Here is a 14,643-nt window from a genome sequence, read left to right as displayed (position 1 = left end):
TTGTAGTAGCACTGCTGGATCAAAGGGTATGCACAGTTTGATAACTTTTTGGGCATAATTCCAGATTGCTCTCCAGAATGGCTGAATTCTTTCACAACTCCACCAACAATGCATCAGTGTCCCAGCTTTCCCACATCCCCTCCAACATTCATGGTTATTTGTCCCTGTCATTTTAGCCAATCTGACAGGTGTGTAGTGGTATCTCAGAGTTGTCTTAATTTGCATTTCTCTGATCAGTAGTGATTTGGAACACTTTCATATGAGTAGAAATAGTTTCAATTTCATCATCTGAAAATTGTCAGCTCATATCCTTTGACCATTGGAGAATGGCTTGATTTCTTATAAATTAGAATCAATTCTATATATATTTTGGAAATTAGGCCTTTATCAGAACCTTTAACTGTAAAAATCTTTTCCCAGTTTGTTGCTTTCCTTCTAATTTTGTTTATATTAGTTTTATTTGTACAAAGGCTTCTTAATTTGATTTAACCAAAATTTTATGTTTTGTGATCAATAATGATCTATACTTCTCCTTTGGTCACAAATTCCTTCCTCCTCCACAGGTCTGAGAGATAAACTATCCTTGTTCCTCTAATTTATTTATGATCTCTTTCTTTATGCCTAAATCATACATGCATAGTTTTCAACATTCACCTTTGCAAAACCTTGTGTTCCAAAATTTTCCTATCTCCTTTTCCCTTTTTATGATTTCTTTGGAGTACAGACCTACTAGAAACACTGCTGGATCAAGTTATATGTGCAGTGGATAGCCCTTTGAACATAACTCCAAATTGCTCTCCATAGCAAGATATTTTAAAATCTTTGGGTAATATGTTTTTGTAACATAGACATAGCGATGTAGATAATGTGGTTATCCAAATTGCTTTCTAAAGAATGGTTTCAAAGAAAAAAAAAAAAGCTAAAAATAAAGATTAGCAAAATAGATGTTTAAAATTTGATAACAAACTATAGATCTGTTTTTAAGTCAACTAATAAACTAATAAAATAAAGTCAACTAATAAATTATTTTTTTAAAAAAAGAAAACTTAATTATCAAAATTAGAGAAAAAGGAGAATTCATAATAATTAAAGGTGAAATAATGGGGAAAAAAAAGAATGAATAGTTTCTAAAATTATAGCCAAATAGAGTTAAATGAAAAACCTGGAATTCCTCTTTGAAATTCTTCTTATTAGATATGTATATAAAATAGCAATGTTTTCATTAAATTACAAATAGTTTGGTTTTTCAGATCATTAGAAAGTTGAATAATAGGATAAATACATATTTTCACTTTCAAAATAAATCCTTTCCTCCCTGGACATTTGAAATAGGTTACTTAAATTAACTTGTGAATCTAATACGCTTCATTAATCAGTTAATCAAGAAACATTCTTCATTATAATATCTGTGGTAATGGAAAGAGCCATAAGAGCTTCTTTTGAAACATTGATGAAAATTTGTTTTAGGTCTTGAGCAAAGTTGTGTCCTTTCATGGCAAACATAAAGCTCCCAGGATGGTCCTTCAGCCCCAGACCCCAGAACCTGACATTCTTCAAGAATCACCAGGGATGTCATGTGTTACCATGAATGCTTTCTCTTCCATTTGAGCCACTTCTCTGATTCCTTATTTACTCTTAACCTTTCCCAATTTTATTGGGGCTCTTCCTGGAGCAATAGTTGTTCATTATTTCTCCCTGATACTAAACCTAGACCATTTGCCTTCCTCTTTTCCTCTCCCCTCCCCCAAAACCACATTCTTTACCAAGAACTTTGGGTAAGTTTCATTGTGAATAGTTGGTAGTATAGGATTCTTATCAAGGTGGGATAGATCTGTGTGCCTAAGAATGCCTCCTAGGGAGGAGGGCTCTGTGGATTCTAGAGCAGATTCAGTGGCCATGGGGAAGGAGAGACATTGTTAGGAAATATTTCTATTTGTGGACATGTGGTAACATATTCTAACTTATTTGCCAGACGAAAGAGTTAGGTATTAGGAGAAGTAATGTCACACCTAGAATCATCCCAGAAACTTTTAGGGTTCATCATATATGACTAATTTCAGAACTAATCTCTCACGAATTTTATATATTCAGTGCTGTATAAATATGTAAATCTCAAGTGTACAAACTCTTCTGAGAACTACCAAGATCTTTGTCTTTCCTTTGGGCTTCCAGAATAATTTCTTTTGATAAAATTTTTGTGCCATAGTTAATGATTTAGATTCCTAGACTGCTGTATCTTTTAGGGGAGTGTGGAGAATTAAGACCATGATTTCATTGATCTAAGGAATGCCAGGTAATACAGCTCTTCTGTCTTTCTTTCTAGAAATGACTCTCCTCTCCTCTCAGTCTGCATCCCTGGAGTCCCCCTCTGTGTTGGTGTCCTCTGATAACCCAGAGCAGAGAATGCTGGAGAAGCGAGCCAAAGTGGTAGAAGAACTCCTCCAAACCGAAAGGGATTATGTGCGAGATCTTGAGATGTGCATTGAACAGATAATGGTGCCCCTGCAGCAGGCCCAGGTAAGACAAATGGGACAAAATGCTAGCACCTTAACATATTAAAATAGTTGATGCTTTTACCACAAACAAGGCAGTGACTTCCACTGATATAATTCTAGGACCCTTGGAGATAAATTGTCATCAACTTTAGGCTCCATTGTTCTGATACTACTTGAATCAGTTGCCATCTCAATAGCCTTGTTATTCCTCCAAAATTCCTTATGAATCATGCTCTTTAGGACCCTAAAAGTGGCAGCAACCTAAACCTAGCTGCTCTGACTGAGCCTATACTGAGAAGTGTCCTCCATGGAGGTCAGTTAAGAATTCTTCTGGACATATGGCACCCAACTTCCTAAGTGTTTGCTGTCGATGGCTCTAAGCTTCTAGGTACAGGATGAAATTTGTGCCCTGGAATGCACTACAGTGAATCATCACGGTTTCTATTGGGAACATTTAATGAATGATGATGGCACTTTGTTGTTATTAAACTTTTGATTCTGGTAACTTGATTGCTAAAGAAAGAGCTCAGTAAGTTCTGGGGTGAGTTTTCAGTATCTACTCTGGTAAACCCATCTTTTTGTGTCATTATATGAATTTGTCTTTGTTGTCTCTCAGGTGCAGAACATGGATTTTGAGGCACTTTTTGGAAACATCCAGATGGTGGTTAATGTCTCAAAGCAGTTGCTGGCTGCTTTAGAGACCTCTGATACTGTAGGTATGGATGTCAACTATTAGTTTTCCCTAAATGAAAGCTTCTTAAACTGTAAGTTGTGATTCCAAATTGGGGTCACATAACTGAATGTGGGGAGGGAGTGTCATTAGAATCATAGACTTAAAGGAGGAAAGTATCCTAATGAGCTGATGGGCAATTATATAATTTTACATAAAAGGAAATTTAAGCCACAAGTACTTAAATAATTTATCTAAAGTACTATTGCTTAGTTAGTGAAAAGTCAGGACTAAGAATCTAGGTTTTTTTCATTATATTATTCTTTCACTGCACACTGCCTGTGCAAATCTTGCCCATTTTTCAGTTGACTCAAATCCTACTTTTTGCAAGAGCTTATTTGTATGATAACATCATAGTTCCTTCATATAGTTGGTAATCATTAAATGAATACTTTATCTGAATTAATCGTCTTCTATCTCCTCCCTCACTTTAAAAATATTTCCATTTTTATTAGTGGTATCATCATCATTCCAATCTCTTTTGAGCTAGCAATCTTGAAGTCATCTATTGGTGAAATGAAGACATACTCATTGAGGGGAAGGTATTAGCAGGGAAACAAGCAAGACTTTTTTACAAGTGATATTAATCAATGTTTTTCATCTCACAGGGGTCTGAAAAATGTAGAGAATTTAAGATTTCATTTTACTTAGTCTTTGTTGACTGAAAAAGCATTTGTTTGAGTCCTTTTAATAAAGTCCCTCCCGTCAAAATGATTCAATATTACTTGGAAGATAAAACTACAACTATAACTGTAGTGATTCCAATAAATATTAAGGCTTAAAACAGGAATATGCTAATGAAAGGTAATTGATTAGCAATTTTTCAGAAACAGAGACAAAGCCTTCTCTCTTCCTTTTCAACTCTTAAGTCCAGCTATTGTCCATCTGTGCTGTTTAAGATATACCCATTGTTGGCAAAATTCTATACAGTGTCCATCCAAATGCATGTTCAAATCTGAGCAACAGACATTCTTTATCCATTGCTCTTTCTTGTATAAACATAAGCCAAAATCTTTTGAGTCAATATTGCTCTTTACCAGAAAGTTCTGAATGTCCCGACGCTTGACGCAGTCAGAACAATGTTTCATGCAAAGAGGAAGACCTCACTATCCACAAAGCATTCCTCCTGGATCCCAGAGTCTTCACTGGAACTCTTCTATCCACAGAGGCATATTCCTGTTTTAAGCCTTGATAGATATTTATAAGAATCACTAAAACAGATATAGCTATCTTTTATCTTGCAAGTAATTAATCATTTTGTAGCTTTAATAAGTAGGTATGTTAAAAGAATACAGAATAAAATAACATAAATACACAGAAAATCAGATACTTCTTTCCCCTTGCCCCCACTTGATAGCATTTTATTTTTTCCAATTCGATGCATGGTAGTTTTCTTTTTTTTCTTTCTTTTTTTTTCTGAGGCTGGGGTTAAGTGACTTGCCCAGGGTCACACAGCTAGGAAGTGTTAAGTATCTGAGAGCAGATTTGAACTCAGGTCCTCCTGAATTCAAGGCTGGTGCTCTATCCACTGCACCATCTAGCTGCCCCGCAATGATAGTTTTCAAAGATGTTGAGTTCCAAATTTTTTCTTCCTGTCTCCCTTACTCCTTCCCCTTCCCTAGGATAGTGAGCAATCTGATATAAATTATACACAAGTACAATTATGTTAAACATATTTCCATATTAGTCATGTTGTAAAAGAAGAATCAGAACAAAAGGGAAAAACCACAAGAAAGGGAAAAAAAGTGAAAATAGTATATTTTGATTTGCATTCAGTCTCCGCAGCTCTTTTTCTGGATATGGATGCATTTTCCATCACAAGTCTATTGGAATTTTTTTGGAGAAGACTTGAGTCTGTTATAGTTGATCATCACACAGTATTGCTATTACTGTGTATAATGGTTCTGCTGGTTCTGCTTACTTCACTCAGCATCAATTTATATAAGTCTTTCCAGGTTTTTCTGAAATCTGCCTATTCATCATTTCTTATATAATAATAGTCTTCTATTACGTTCATATACCATAACTTATTCAGCCATTTCCCAGTTGATGGGCATTTCCCTCAGTTTCCAATTCCTTGTTTCCACAAAAAGAGGCTACAAACAATTTTTGTACATGTTGGTTCTTTTCTCTAGATATTTCTTACAGAATATTTAAGAAATGTTATCAAATATAGTTGAAACATAAAACATTCTTTTCATGATAACAGAATTTAGAGAAAGGATCTATAAGTGTGGTCTATAAAGGTCACATAGAGGTAAGGGGAGATGGGCTTTAAAGAACAGAAAGGATATTTATTCAGTGAGAAACAATTAGAAAACAGACCTGTTTGGCGCAGAGAATATTGGAGTAGTGGAAAATAGGGATAGGATAAATGATCAGATTTTGGAGGGACTTAAAAAAGACAGGCAAAGAAGTTTAGATTTGATTCACGGGTATTAAGGGACCATTGTAACTTTTTCATTCAGTTAGCAATCATTTATTTATATTCCAGTCTTTGTGCTAGGTGCTAGAAATACAAAGACATAAACAAGTCCTGCCTTCAAGGAGCTTATATTCTTTTTTTTAAAAAATTATTATTATTAAAGCTTTTTATTCACAAAGCATATGCATGGATAATTTTTTCCATTGTATCCTCATAACCTTTTGTTATGTTGCATAACCTCCCATTCCCTCCCCTAGCTGGCAGGTAGTCCAATACATGTTAAATATATTGAAATACATGTTAGACCCAATATATGTATAGTATTTATATAGTTATCTTGATGCATAAGAAAAATCAGATCAAGAAGGAAGAAAAAGAAAAACTGAGAAAGAAAACAAAATGCAAGCAAATAACAGAGAGAGTGAGAATGCTATATTGTGTTCTACACTCTGTTCCCACTGTTCTCTGGATGTAGATGGCTCTCTTCATCACTGAACAATCAGAATTGGTTTGGATCATCTCAATGTTGAAGAGAGTCATGAAGGAGCTTATATTCTATAGGAAGAGATCACATATATACATATAAATACATGTAAATTACATAAAAGGTTAGTTGAAGCTGGAAGACTTATCAGAGAAATTAGGAAAGGACTCACATAGGAAAGGGGTGTTTGAGCTGATATCTGAAGGAAACTTGAAGTTTCAAGAGGGAAAAAGAAGGACAGAGTAAATTCCAGAAATGAAAGATAATCTGCAAAGGTAGAGAGACAGGAGATGGTATATAGGGTTTGACAGATTAAATAGAAGGGTGCTTGAAGGGAAATAATCTACAATAAGGTTAGAAAACTAGCTTGGCAACTTGCTAAATGCTTGAATGTCTTTTTTGAATAGAATGACATGCAGTTCTTTGTTTTAGGAACATTATACAGGCAGCATCCAAGTTATTTTGTTAAGATTGCTGTCAAAGAGATCCATTAAGAGACTTTTTCAGTAAAGAAAAATGAGCTGTTGAAGCCTGAATTAGAATGGTGGCAATAGGAATGGAGAGGAGGAAGACTCTTCGAGACAGTGCTAAGGAATATGGGATAAAGTTGAGGGGAAATGCAAAGATGATTCTTGAGACTTTACTTTGGTAACTTGGGGAGTGATTGTGCCATTTACAAAGATATATGAATTAGATTCTTCAGTAGAGTATGATGGATATAGAAGGTGCTGTCTATTGTCAGATATGATTATTTAGTGGGTTTATTATCTTAAAATTTTTGGTTGTTGTTACAAGGAAGGATTTGATGGGAAGAGGTTTCATAAAGGGAAATAATATCTTAAGTAAGGCAACAAATAAAATTTTAAAACAAATGTCAATTGGTTGAAAATCAAAGCAGAAGTACCCTTAAAAGAGTTGAAATTAGGGGCAGCTGGATAGCACAATGGGAAAAGAACTGGCCCTGAAGTCAGTAGGACCTGAGTTCGAATATAGCCTCAGACACTTAACACTTACTGGCTGTGTGACCTGAGGCAAGTCAATTAACCCCAAATGCCTTGCCAAAAAATTTTATTTGAAATTTACAAGACTGAAGACATATGGTAATGTAGAGACAAAATAATTTTTTGGAGTCATTATTATAAAGGGAAAAAGTTGTACCATTGGAAGATGATAAGCTTTTTGAGGGAATAAATATGGAGAGAACCAAAGCCTAAGGAAATTTGTCTTGGGGAAACTAATACTCCCCCTTTGAATAGGACAGAGTGCCAACGAAGTAGACAGAAAAGGAGCAGGTAAAGAACAGTTTTGTAGGATTTGAGAAATCTGTTAGATATTTTGAAAAGTAAAGGCCAGTAATTTCAAATGTAGGAGAGTCAAGAGAAATAAGGATTGAGAATAGGGCATTGGATTGATATAAAAGGGAAGTTATTAGCACTTCCTTTAGAAATAATATTATAATTGTAGAAAAAGAAGCCAAAGGAGTCAATGAATGCTGAAGAAGTATTGCTTTAGAATCATTAATGCAAGAAATTTGTGCAAGGAATGGGGGAAATTGCATAGTAGGAGGTTCTAGTGATATTTTGTTTTAGCTAAGGGTAACATGCATGGAAGTATGTATGTGTGTGAGAGAGACAAAGAGAGAGAGAAGGACAGGCAAGGTATTTTATGGGTCAAGATCTTAGACATTGGAATGAGATTGAGGTATTAAAAGAGTAGTTTATCTTGGCAAAGAAGTCATCTCTTTTTGAGAATAGAGGGTAAAGAAAAAGATGGGCAAAAGCATTGAGAACTTTTGCAGACACCAAAGAGAATTGAGAATTTCCATTTGATGGCCTCAATGTTCTCAGTACTCTCTAGTCAGTGAGGGAAATTATTAGGCTTTAAAGGTTTATGTAGTATTTAATGAAAAATAAAAACAGATGTAGGGTGAGAATTTCTTTCTAATATACTACTTTTCAGTATTTTTCTGTTAAAAAACAACATATCTCACTTCTTTAATTTTTTTCAATGTTCTTACTCTTTTGTAAACTAGTAATGTAATAAAGGAAAAATGCCAACTTTTAACTAAACACCTGCTTATATAATGTCTTAGAGTTAGAGTACAGTGCTTTGAGATACCTTAAGTATCTCAAGATGAATTTGATCAAGGAGAAGGAAGCTATTGGATTACTTAATATTCCTTTCTGTTTTAAAGGACCAGTATTTTTAGAGCATCGGGATGAGCTTGAAGGAGTATACAAAATTTACTGCCAGAATCATGACGAGGCCATTGCACTGCTGGAGATCTATGAAAAAGAGGAGAAGATCCAGAAGCATCTTTTAGAATACTTGGAAAACCTTAAGTAGGAACTTTGATTTTTTTTTTTTTTTTTTTTTTTTTTCTCTCTCAATCCTTTGGTTCTTTTTACCCTCTCTGCTTTTTTTCTCTTTCCACTCTTTACTTTCTCTTAACTCTGTCCTGTTTCAGAATTTAGCCTAATATGTCAAACATGTTTTTGAATCATCAAATTTTGAAACAGGAAGGAGGTTTAAATAGCCCAAGCCTAAAATCCCAGAATGACTATGGAACCATTCCAATTTTCTGGTGACCAAAAGTGAACTTAAGATTCTAATACCTACCTACCCAAGGTTGGAAAGGCTATTATTATTTTGGGGGGAGGTAACACAGGACAGGGAAGGAAGAGAAGATTGAAAGAAAGGCTAAGTCTTTTTTTTTTTTTTTTTTTGTTTCCCCCCCTGAGGCTGGGGTTAAGTGACTTGCCCAGGGTCACACAGCTAGGAAGTGTTGTGAGACCAGATTTGAACTCCAGTCCTCCTGAATTCAAGGCTGGTGCTCTATCCACTGCGCCACGTAGCTGCCCCCAAGAAGGGCTAAGTCTTGTTTTTAATTAAACATTTTATTAGACATAATTTTTTAGATTTACTTATAGGGACTTTAGTTGAAATTCGTATTCTTTTTAACTTTTTTGAATTAATTTAAGTTTGGAAGTTCTAGAAATGTTGAGTTAACATTTCTAGGTCATTGGGTTCTAGGTGACTCAAAACTTTCCCTAAAAAGCATCAAGAAGAGAACTTGTTCTAAGTAAATAAATAATCCTAGGATGAGGACAAAGACCAAGTGCTGTTAACTGTTGGCAAATCACCAAACCGCATTTCCCTAGATATAATAGTTCTACTTCTGTAAGGGAAGCTGCAAATAATAAGTTATATTTGATCACAGATTCTTCACACACACAGTTAGAAATTTTTTACTTTCCCTACCAACATTTCAGAAACTGCCATTCGCCAAACCAATCATTTGGGGTGGGGGAGAACAGGGATATAAATCCTTTGTTTTTATTAAAGTTTTTTTTATTTTTCAAAACATATGTGTGGACAATTCTTCAACATTATCCCTTGCAGAACCCTGTGTTCCAATTTTCCCCTCATCCCTCCCTTAGATGGCAAGTAGTCCAATATATGTTAAATATGGTAGAAATACATGTATACATATTTATATAATTATCATGTTGCACAAGAAAAAATAGAAGCAAAATAAAATGCAAACAACAAAAAGAGTGAAAGTGCTATGTTGTGAACCACACTCAGTTCCCTCAGTCCTCTCTCTGGATGTATATGGCTCTCTTCATCACAGGATCATTGGAACTGGTTTGAATCATCTCATTGTTGAGCCACATCCATCAGATTTGATCATTGTATAATCTTTTTGTTGCTGTGTACAATGATCTCCTGGTTCTGCTCATTTCACATAGCAGTTCATGTATGTCTCTCCAGACTTCTCTGAAATCATCCTGCTGGTTGTTTCTTAAAAAACAATAATATTCCATAACATTCATATACCATAATTTATTCAGCTATTCTCTAATTGATGGGCATCCACTCAATTTTCCAGTTTCTTCCCAGTACATAAAGGGCTGCCACAAAAATTTTTGCACATGTGGGAGGAATATAAATCTTTCTCAAATACTAAATCCCATGTCCAAGCCTTTTTTTAAGTACAATAGCAAATACCTAAATTTTGATGTTTATCTCTTCTTTCAAGTAGTCTAGATAAGGCAGGAACTTCCAGTTTCCTTTTTTCCTATGTTATTTCTTAGTGATTCCTATGTGTAATGAGTAAATATCCATTCCTTGAAATTAATATGAAAAACCTCTAACAAGTTGTCTTTTTTTTTTTTTTTTAATATTCTCTATCTTATAGGAGCCTGTACAGTGAATGGTAAGTTCCTTCTTTATTGTTTTCAGTCTGTTCATTTGTCCATTGATTTTTTTTTCTTTTTCCTCCCCATATAATCTTTTATAAAAACATAATTATGCTTTGCATATAAATAACACAAAAGTTGTGATGATTGTTAAAATATCTTTACCTTCTCCTATAGGGGTTGCACAAACTACATTAATTTGGGCTCCTTCCTCATCAAACCAGTTCAGAGAGTTATGCGTTACCCACTGCTGCTAATGGAGCTCCTGAATTCTACCCCAGAATCTCATCCTGACAAAACTCCTTTAACCAATGCTGTCCTTGCTGTCAAGGAAATCAACGTCAATATCAATGAATATAAACGTCGAAAGGATTTAGGTAAGATTGGCATGGAAAAATTCTTAGAAAAGAATATTATGAGAAGAAAAGCCCTTGGATGGGAGGTTGGCAAAAGAGATATTTGGAAATTAAAACAGAGTGGTGGAATTGTATGTGGGGACGTAATTTTTATAAATTGTTATTTTAAACTAAGTAATTACAAATAAAAACAAACATTAAGATACACAGATACATAAATGAAATCACAATATAGCTGTTAACTTTAGTTAATTAACTATGTAACTTTAACAAGATAATAACAAAAGTACTCTTGTTTCCATCTTTCTTCTGAGCTCTTTTATTCCTGTTGTATATTTTTAGAGATTTTGTTATAGTTTTTACATATATAGGTATAGTCAGTATCATTCTCTTTCTTCAGTGAAATTGGGGTATTAGGTCTTATTTTGGTATTAAATCCCAATTTTAGAGCTAAATACTTTAATCCTTATCAGTGTTTAGAGAGTATTTGTTCAGTTACTAATTTGAGTTTTGTATTTTAGTTCTTAAGTACCGTAAAGGAGATGAAGACAGCCTAATGGAGAAAATCTCTAAACTTAATTTCCACTCCATCATTAAGAAATCCAACAGAGTAAGCAGTCACCTAAAGCACCTCACTGGTTTTGCTCCTCAGGTATGATCCTAGAATATCCTGAACTCTTTAAGAGAAAATTGATGTACTTGTTCATGATTAGCAGGTTTAGCTATCCATGCATGAGTTCTGTATATGAATTTGAATAGAAGAAAAAGCAATTTTCTCAGGAGTAGAGTTTTATTTGCCTTTTAGACTATATACTATAACTTAACTTTGGGACACATTTCTTCACTAATCCCCAGGTATTTACTACCTTCCCTCTATTCCCACCATGTGATAACTTTTCATTCCAAAAATTCTCTCCCTTCCTTAGTCAATTGTTCTAGTGTATGCCACTAAGAAGCTGAAGCCACTGGCTCTGTATTAATTTACTCTTCGAATATATAACTAGGAATACAGATACATCATTCAAGGAACTTATAAAGAACAAACAAATACATATTAAAAAATGAGAACAAAATATAACTTAAGTACCTAATTAATGTGTTTTATGAGTTCTCATAGTTCACTGGAAGATACAATGAATGCTGGAGATTTCAGGGGAAACTTCATGGAAGAAATGAGATTTGAGATGATCTTTAAATGACATAAAGGAATTAAGTCCGTGAAGAGGGAAGAGCTTTGCAGATTAAAGGAATAAGAAAGAGAGCATAGGAGGTTAGAATTGAATGTACCCTGTGCCAAGGACAATAATGAGCAACCTGATCAGACCAGAACAGTGTTTTATGAAAGTGGGAAATGCGTTTGGATAGGTAGAGACCTGAATTATATATGGCTTGAAAAGATAGATGTAGAAAATTAGTTTTGGTCCATTGGAAATGGGGAGTCAATTGGAATGAAAAGTTTTAATCAGACATTGTGCCTTGATTGTGGACAGAAAGAAAAAAGCATGTCTTTTTTATTTGTCTTGTACAGATAAAAGATGAAGCTTTTGAAGAAACTGAGAAGAACTTCAGAATGCAAGAAAGACTTATTAAGTCTTTTATCCGAGACCTTTCCCTCTATCTTCAGCACATTCGTGTCAGTAAATAACTTGTCATGTTTATATATTACATACTTACTTGAATTTGTCAGTGAATTTTGTTTTCATGCAATAAACAATAAATCTCCCTTATAAGTATTTTTTTCCAACCCTGTAGGATTTGTTAACAAGTTATTCAAGAAAGGAGAGCAGCCTTTAATTTTGAGGGTGTTTCATAGACCTTGAATGCAGACCAACTCAACTTCCCTATTTTACAGATTAAGAAACTGGGCCTAGGGAGATTAAGTAACAAAGTTGAACAGATAGTGAATAGTAGACTAAAAGATGAATCCAATTTTTCTGATTTTAAATCTAGTCTCCTTTTTGCTGCAGTAGGCTGCTTTGCTTATAAGCATTTGCTATGATTCTTATTCCAGGAATCAGCATGTATGAAAGTTCTGGCTGCCATGAGCATGTGGGATGTGTGTATGGAGAAGGGAAATGGAGACTTGGAACAATTTGAGAAAGTACATCGTTATATCAGTGACCAACTCTTCACGGATTTTGTAAGTTTCTTCCTCTGGTACTATTTCTTACAAGTTGGCCTCCTTCCTATTCATAACTATCTTTGACATCCAAGTACAGAAAAAAGTTCCAGAAATATGAATGTGTAGGAATTGCTCATAGACTTTTGAGTTGTGCTAATATCAGGTTTTTGGTTATAGAATGTTATGTCATAAGTTAAATTTAAATTCAGGTCATAAAAAACCTAATTTGCAATTTGAATATTAATATTTTTAGATCTATACTTGGGCATTAATCATTAAGTTATATTAATTGATGAAACCTCAAATGGAAATCTTTTTTTTTTTTTTTTTTTTTTTTTTTTTTTTTTTTTTTTGAGGCTGGGGTTAAGTGACTTGCCCAGGGTCACACAGCTAGGAAGTGTTAAATGTCTGAGACCACATTTGAATTCGGGTCCTCCTGAATTCAAGGCTGGTACTCTATCCACTGCGTCACCTAGCTGCCCCCCTCAAATGGAAATCTAATTAACATAACTTATTAAACACAGTTGTTTGCATATTGGTGAGTGTTACCAGATTGGATAGGTGAACAGATAGAAATTTTAAATGTAGTGCGTTGGATGAATTTTAGCCTAGAATGAATCCTTACAAATGTGTCTATATGCCAGCATTGAACAAATAGTGAATGTGGGCAGAGAGTGCCATCTGTGACAAAATTAGGCTAGGATTATAGGTCCAGCAGACCAAGTGCTTTGTCCAAACAATGTTCCTTTCTCTTTCCCACAGAAAGAAAGGACAGAGCGGCTTGTCATCTCACCCCTGAACCAGCTTCTGAGCATGTTCACCGGACCCCACAAGCTGGTGCAGAAGCGCTTCGACAAGCTGCTGGACTTCTACAACTGCACGGAACGGGCTGAGAAGTTGAAGGACAAGAAGACGCTGGAAGAGCTGCAGTGCGCCCGAAACAACTACGAGGCCTTAAATGCCCAGCTGTTGGACGAGCTCCCTAAGTTCAGACATTATGCCCAGGGCCTGTTCTCCAATTGCATCCATGGCTATGCTGAGGCACACTGTGACTTTGTGCACCGGGCCCTACAGGAGCTGCAGCCACTTCTCACAGTGAGTGTCGGGGGGAGTGCAGGCAGCTTCTTTCTCAAGAGTCAATATAAATGGCAGGGGTGGGGCAGGGCTGTGTGGTGATACTGGGAGGTCCCAGTGGTGAGACCTGCTACCCCAGGGTCTAGCTGCAGTTTGTATATCTGATCTTCCTTCATGGCTGCTGAGGTGGTGCCCACTTTAGAAGTTTTTTCTTATTGCTGAGGACTGAAGCCTCAGAGCTTATTGCTTCTCTGACCATCTCTGCTCTTGAAGGCCTCTTGTTGTGGGAAGCTTGGCCTCCCATGTCTCGTCTTGGCCTCTTGGACACACTCGCCAAGAGGCCACTGGGTGGGCGGTGGCTCTGGAGAGAAGTCCCCTCTGTCAGGTCACCGCAGCCTCGGCTGCTGGCCCGTGACAGCGGCTCCCAAGGGAGCCTGGATCTTTCTCTCTCTACTTTCCCGGCATCATCCTTACTCTCCTCTTGTGGCCTCTAGCTGCTGAAAGTGGCTGACAAAGAGGGAAACCTCATCGCCATCTTCCATGAAGAGCACAGTCGAGTTCTTCAGCAGCTCCAGGTCTTCACTTTCTTCCCAGAGTCTTTTCCAGCCACCAAAAAGCCCTTTGAGAGAAAAACCATGGAGCGCCAGTCGTCTCGGAAGCCTCTTCAAGGTTTGGTAAGTACGAGATGAAGTTTTGTACCCAACCCAGTGTGGTAAGAAACAGAATTTATATAGAATTAATGAGAGTAAATTTTG

The 14,643-nt window shown here is 35.8% G+C and overlaps 1 protein-coding gene across 8 annotated transcripts in view; it reads left to right on the top strand.

Moving 5' to 3' along the window:
* Window positions 1–14,643, top strand: part of DNMBP (dynamin binding protein) — a 133,427-nt gene that overhangs the window by 105,777 nt on the left and 13,007 nt on the right. For all 8 annotated transcript variants that reach the window (XM_074296054.1, XM_074296055.1, XM_074296050.1 and 5 more), the window contains 10 exons: window positions 2,324–2,517; window positions 3,112–3,211; window positions 8,329–8,476; window positions 10,336–10,353; window positions 10,514–10,713; window positions 11,214–11,344; window positions 12,221–12,325; window positions 12,704–12,832; window positions 13,577–13,909; window positions 14,383–14,562. In XM_074296054.1, the coding sequence (XP_074152155.1) occupies window positions 2,324–2,517; window positions 3,112–3,211; window positions 8,329–8,476; window positions 10,336–10,353; window positions 10,514–10,713; window positions 11,214–11,344; window positions 12,221–12,325; window positions 12,704–12,832; window positions 13,577–13,909; window positions 14,383–14,562 (1,538 nt within the window). The remainder of the gene's footprint in view (window positions 1–2,323; window positions 2,518–3,111; window positions 3,212–8,328; window positions 8,477–10,335; window positions 10,354–10,513; window positions 10,714–11,213; window positions 11,345–12,220; window positions 12,326–12,703; window positions 12,833–13,576; window positions 13,910–14,382; window positions 14,563–14,643) is intronic.

The sequence above is a fragment of the Sminthopsis crassicaudata genome, chromosome 2 (assembly GCF_048593235.1).
Source record: "Sminthopsis crassicaudata isolate SCR6 chromosome 2, ASM4859323v1, whole genome shotgun sequence".
In the NCBI taxonomy this organism is placed as follows: domain Eukaryota; kingdom Metazoa; phylum Chordata; class Mammalia; order Dasyuromorphia; family Dasyuridae; genus Sminthopsis; species Sminthopsis crassicaudata.
This window is presented reverse-complemented; position numbering and strand designations above follow the sequence as displayed.